This window comes from Ochotona curzoniae, unplaced genomic scaffold, assembly GCF_017591425.1.
Source record: "Ochotona curzoniae isolate NIBS_2020 unplaced genomic scaffold, NIBS_Ocur_1.0 contig_4064, whole genome shotgun sequence".
Lineage (NCBI taxonomy): Eukaryota > Metazoa > Chordata > Mammalia > Lagomorpha > Ochotonidae > Ochotona > Ochotona curzoniae.
The window spans coordinates 3546545-3552266 of record NW_024466107.1 but is presented as its reverse complement, the minus strand read 5'-3'; the positions used below and the strand labels follow the sequence as shown (position 1 = coordinate 3552266).

The window sequence follows — 5722 nt, the reverse complement described above, 5'->3', positions numbered from 1 at the left end:
TCTCCAATCCCAACTCCTGAAACCTGAGTGGGTCTTGCAATGCATCCAGAAGGGAGGATTCTCCTCCACACAGAGGAATAAAACTCACCTCTACAGCCTCTGCTACCACTGCCATCAGCTACTCCCCACAGCCACCGCCCCCACTGCAGAATCCCGTGGTGTAATGATGATGTCATAGAAACTCGTGATGTCAGTGCATCTCCTTGGCGAACTTTTCAGGACTGCATTAGGCCCCAGGTACATGCCTGTTAGGTTGGGTACCCACTGTGCCAACCAGGCACTTAGCTGCCCCAGTGCTCAGGGCATTTGAGACCAGTGCCATCCCTCAGCTGGGTTGTGGGAAGCTTTCCACCCATCCAGCAGGAACATCACCTGCAGGATGACAGTGGAGTACAGACTGGAACTCAAGTGCCGGTCAATGGCCCCGTCTGGATCTAGCCTTTGGTCCAGTTTTTATAGTGAACACTGCCCTTTTCCATTGATGGGAACTGTGTGGGAGAATGAACTTGTTCTCCTTGGAACCTCTTCTCAAATATATCTTTAACCTCTTTAACACAGAACTCATCTGTACTCATCTTTAACACTTGAGAAAAACTCAGAAAATGTCAGATTTTAGGGTCTTACTTTCTTGTTGACTTGAAACCCCATACCTACTCTAGTGGCTGCACTCAAATCCAGTGTGGCTTAGGTTAAAGTCCAGCTGACAATGCTCGCGGCTTACCCAACTCACTAACACTCCAGAAGATGGAACTTCCTATGAGTGCTCAGTTTGTGGCGTGGTACAGGTACGACCATTCCACACGAGCCTGTTAACCATCCCCACTCCTATGGCTGCACCTCAGTGCAAGTGACTTCATGAACCAGTTGTTCATGGACCAAGTGACAGTCAATTCCTTGGACAGAAACGTACAGGTGAGCCACCTTCATGTGCATGAAATTATCCATTGCATTGTCAGAGGCCAGGCTGAAGCAGCCAAGGACTCATTAGCACCCCGGCTGCATGCCTGCAGGTGTGTGGGAGCATCGCTCTGTGCATCTCAAAAGTTTTGCTGCCCTGGGAAAAGTTGCAGAGGGGGATAACTGCGAAGCAAAACGGCAGGAAAGCAGGAACACCACCTTTCCATTTTCTTGCGAGAGTTGCTTTCTGTGCAGGCAGTCCCTACGAGAATCCACTACACTACAAAGAAATCGGGGCATAGCATGATTCACCTATGAATTCTTATCCAGCTTTCCAGTAGGTACCACGGCAATGCTGATCCTTCAGGGCTGTGGCTGTCTCCACTGGGCCTGTTACTTCCTGAAAAAGCAGAACTGAACACAATGTCTCCAATGTTTAGCAAGAGTAACAAGAGAAGACACAATGAGAACACAAAACGTTTATGAGATTTTTAGTCACTAGAACAGTAGTTCAAAGAGCTCAAAGGTTACATATTACAAAAAAAAGGGGGTGGGGCGGGGTGGGACAGTGACAGGCAACTGTGAACAGCACCAGAGATCCAGATAGGGCGGCCCAGCCTGCAGCCACCCAGACCTAGGCCTCGTCCTCACCCTCCTCCTCCTCGAACTCGCCCTGCTCGTCCGCCGTGGCGTCCTGGTACTGCTGGTACTCGGACACCAGGTCGTTCATGTTGCTCTCGGCCTCGGTGAACTCCATCTCGTCCATGCCCTCGCCCGTGTACCAGTGCAGGAAGGCCTTGCGCCGGAACATGGCCGTGAACTGCTCCGAGATGCGCTTGAACAGCTCCTGGATGGCCGTGCTGTTGCCGATGAAGGTGGCCGACATCTTGAGCCCCCGCGGCGGGATGTCGCACACGGCCGTCTTGACGTTGTTGGGGATCCACTCCACGAAGTAGCTGCTGTTCTTGTTCTGCACGTTCAGCATCTGCTCGTCCACCTCCTTCATGGACATGCGGCCGCGGAAGATGGCAGCCACGGTCAGGTAGCGGCCGTGGCGCGGGTCGCAGGCGGCCATCATGTTCTTGGAGTCGAACATCTGCTGGGTGAGCTCGGGCACGGTCAGCGCGCGGTACTGCTGGCTGCCCCGGCTGGTGAGGGGCGCGAAGCCCGGCATGAAGAAGTGCAGGCGCGGGAAGGGCACCATGTTCACGGCCAGTTTGCGCAGGTCAGCGTTGAGCTGGCCGGGGAAGCGCAGGCAGGTGGTGACCCCGCTCATGGTGGCAGACACCAGGTGGTTGAGGTCCCCGTAGGTGGGTGTGGTCAGCTTGAGTGTGCGGAAGCAGATGTCATACAGGGCCTCATTGTCGATGCAGTAGGTCTCATCCGTGTTCTCCACCAGCTGGTGCACGGACAGCGTGGCGTTGTAGGGCTCCACCACGGTGTCGGACACCTTGGGCGAGGGCATGACGCTGAAGGTGTTCATGATGCGGTCGGGGTACTCTTCGCGGATCTTGCTGATGAGCAGGGTGCCCATGCCTGAGCCGGTGCCGCCTCCCAGCGAGTGGGTCAGCTGGAAGCCCTGGAGACAGTCACAGCTCTCCGACTCCTTCCGCACCACGTCCAGCACCGAGTCCACCAGCTCGGCCCCCTCTGTGTAGTGGCCTTTGGCCCAGTTGTTCCCGGCACCACTCTGGCCTGGGGAGGAAAGGAAACGCCCTAAGTCACTGATGATGGACAAACCTTTCCTAACCTCCCTAGTGGACTAGACATCGGTGAATCGGTGCTTGGATTAGGAATTATTTCAGGTCATCACCCAAATTACCAGATGCTCTAATACTTGGTCATAGATAGAGAAGGCCATACGTGGCTGTCAGCACTTCTCTTTGTGGGCTCAGCTGTGCTGCCCGTGTCCCACCCCACTACCTCTAGCCTCCTTCCTGCCAGCAGACACGCCCACCAGGCACTCACCAAACACGAAGTTGTCGGGCCTGAAGATCTGGCCGAAGGGTCCCGACCTCACCGAGTCCATGGTGCCAGGCTCCAGGTCCACCAGGATGGCCCGAGGTACGTACTTGTTGCCTGCAGGGAACCAGAGCCGTATTAGAGGTAGGGTGGGCTGGGAAGCGCTCTGTGCAAACTGTCACTGCGGCAATGTCATTATTGCCCTAAACAAAGACAGGCACCTGCTGGGTTCTTCAGGGGCTTGGCTGGCACAGGATCTTGCCAGGGAAAGGTTGGAGAGCCTAGACTGGCTGGGCCACGCCCCTGCGGCGGGGTTAAGGCTAGGACAGGTGGGAGGGCTTGAAGGGTTTGGGGGAGGTTGCCTGCTATTACCTGTGGCTTCGTTGTAGTACACGTTGATCCTCTCCAGCTGCAAATCGCTGTCTCCATGGTAACTGCCAGTGGGGTCGATCCCGTGCTCATCGCTGATCACCTCCCAGAACTAGACAGAAAGAGGTTGTGTTTAGCCAAGCAGCAGCTCTACAGCTACGAACAATGAAAAAAGCCTCAAGAACACCCACTGCGGGAGGAACCCGCTAGGGCTTGTATTTTGTAGGGGTAGAAAGCTGAGGCTGGGCGTGGCCCCAGACCCGCAGCTGTTGTGACTGAAGGTCCCGGTCCTGGGGTGGGGGTGGGATGAACCGATTACAGCCCGGGGCACAGAGCGTCACGCTGGCGGAGATGGGGGCTTGCAGGAGCTCGCCACACCGGAGCTGAAAGCAAGGACCCTGCCCGAAGGAGCGGACCGGGGCCGCCCGAGGTGGTTTTACAGGCAAAGCACGTCCCGCCGTGGTGAGACAATTGCGCTCGGCCCTCCCCTCTCGCCCAACTACGATTCCAGCGAGTCAAATCAATTCTCCCCGCGTCCCGGCCCCTCCAAGGGGCCAAATGGCTGTCCAGCCACACCTGCTGCTTTCTCCAGGCACGCGCGCCTAGCAGGCGGAGACCAAGGGGGAAGGAAAAGGGTGGGTGGCGACGATTGCTTAAGACTTTCAGCAACAATTATGGAGAGCGAGGCCCCCCGCCCCACTACCACGCCCTCAGAAAGTCGCCTCCGGGCCTGTGCTCGGACTAGGGCGCACAAAGAGGCCCGGAGGGTGCGCGCCCGGGGAGCTCCCGGCCTTCCCTGCTCCAACTCCCACACCCCAAGCCGCAGGTTCCCGTCGGGTCCCCGCCCCTCCGTTCCCGGGCGGCGCGCGCCCGACCTTGGCGCCGATCTGGTTGCCGCACTGGCCCGCCTGAATGTGCACGATCTCACGCATGGTTTCCTGGCTAGCTCCTTCCTGGCTCGGTCTGCGTCTCCGGCGGGTGAGTGTCGGTCCTCCTCTCCCACGCCCACAACGCGTTCAGCAGGATCGCACTCGGGAACCGACTGGCTGAGAGAGCCGGCCCCGGCGGGCTCAGCCTTTTATGCCAGGTGGGTGGGGCGGCAGGCGCAGGCCGCGCCCCCAGCCAAAGCTCCCCCCCAGTCCCCTTCGCTCTGGCGCTCTGCCGGCAAGGCTGACGTAATGCTCCGAGCCCGAGGGACCGCCTAGGGGCTGGACTACCGGCGTGCGTCCAATCAGCTCGGGCATGCGGACCTGGAGACGGGTGGGAGCCCCCGGGAGTGGGGAGGTGAAGGGGGGCGGTGGAAGGAGTGAGCATTGTCCAGGGCGGTGGGGGAGGGGAGCGAACTAGCTGGGTGCTCGGCTGAGAGGGGGTTGCGAAGAGGGCACGGGGCAGCGAGATGGGACGGCCGGCACGGCGGGGCGGGCTTGGGCAGGTGCTCCGGGAGCAGGCAGTTGTGAAAGTTGAGGTAGAGCTCCCACGGTTGCCACTACGGGCTACGGCTCCCTCCGCCACAGGTCAGAGCCAGAAGAAGCGGAGTATGACGCGGACGTTGGAGTCCCGAAAGTGAACCGGGACACCTGCGGCCCAGAGCACCAGCGCACCCTCCGCGCCGCCCCTAGCCTGGCCCGCTCGCTTGCTCTCTCCCCACCCCTGCGCCCCACTCCGCAGTGTCGCAGTGTCCAGGTAGCGAGCCACTGGCTCCTTGTCAGGTTGCGGCAATCCGCCGGGTCAGGGCGACCTCCAAAGCCAGGCGCGCCGGACCCTCCCCAGGAGTCCGCAATTCCTGGCCTGAGGGTACCCAGAGCCGCGCCCTTGCCCACTGGCTTTTGTTCCTCACCAGTGATGGAGTGGGTGTGGCCGGGCGCAAGCGCGCGTGGACTGCGGGGCGGGAGGCCGGCGGAACAAAGGGAACCCAAATGCGTGTGGGTGTACCCCAAATCACAGGCACTGCCCTTCTCGGGGTTACACTCTTCCATCGTCAAGGAAGGGAGTAGTAGATCCCAAGGGGTGGGGAAGGGGAACAACCCACGCCCTAGCGCGGCTTCCACCCGATGTCAGTCCCTGGGCTCTGGGCGATGGTGTGGATGGAGAACTCTGGAAGCTGCCGCGCCTGCAAAAGGGCGAAGCCGCCCAAGACCCCGGCAGGCGCGCGCCCGGGCGCGCGAGCGCGGACCCGGACTCTCCCCGCTCGCCCACGCCCTGCAAATCCGCAGTCCCCGAGAATTCGAGGGAAGCGCATAGCCCTTTGTTCCTTTCCCCGTGCGTGTACCTGAGCGCACGCGTGTGCGCCCGCCCGGAGGCCGCATTTGCGCGCGCTGGAGAATAATAAGGGCAAATGTAGCAGAAACGCTTGCTATGCGGTCAGGTCCCTTGCAATTTCGCGGTGGCAGCGCGCCGCGCCCTAGCCGGCTCGGGTGTCCAGCCAGGGGACACGGCCCCTTTTTCAGCCCTCAGGCGACAGCGGCCCGCCCGGAGTGACCCGGTGCTTACCGTG

At 60.1% G+C, this 5722-nt stretch overlaps 1 protein-coding gene across 18 annotated transcripts; it reads right to left on the bottom strand.

The window, feature by feature from the left end:
* Window positions 1-1361: 1361 nt before the first annotated feature.
* On the bottom strand, window positions 1362-4256 carry LOC121159050 (tubulin beta-2B chain). Of its 18 annotated transcripts, none has more exons than XM_040984076.1 (6): window positions 4104-4256; window positions 3232-3340; window positions 2866-2976; window positions 2366-2592; window positions 1895-2221; window positions 1362-1819 (listed from the first exon to the last, which is right to left on the bottom strand). In XM_040984076.1, exons 1-6 carry the CDS (start codon window positions 4158-4160, stop codon window positions 1532-1534), a joined length of 1119 nt encoding a protein of 372 aa, XP_040840010.1. In that variant the 5' UTR covers window positions 4161-4256; the 3' UTR covers window positions 1362-1531. The 18 variants fall into 18 exon arrangements, with proteins under 18 accessions (XP_040840010.1, XP_040840015.1, XP_040840012.1 ...); XM_040984081.1 differs by lacking the exon at window positions 1895-2221 and having other exon boundaries at window positions 1362-1894; window position 2397; window positions 2502-2592; window positions 4104-4252; XM_040984078.1 differs by having other exon boundaries at window positions 1362-1638; window positions 1984-2592.
* Window positions 4257-5722: the final 1466 nt, after the last annotated feature.

Excerpts from the sequence above, each read along its gene's own strand:
- LOC121159050 (XM_040984066.1), bottom strand. The coding sequence starts at position 4,160 with ATGCGTGAGATCGTGCACATTCAGGCGGGCCAGTGCGGCAACCAGATC. Across the intron at positions 3,341-4,103 it reads GCAACCAGATCGGCGCCAAG|TTCTGGGAGGTGATCAGCGA; the intron begins GTCGGGCGCGCG and ends CTTTCTGTCTAG. Across the intron at positions 2,593-2,865 it reads GCCCGACAACTTCGTGTTTG|GCCAGAGTGGTGCCGGGAAC; the intron begins GTGAGTGCCTGG and ends TTTCCTCCCCAG.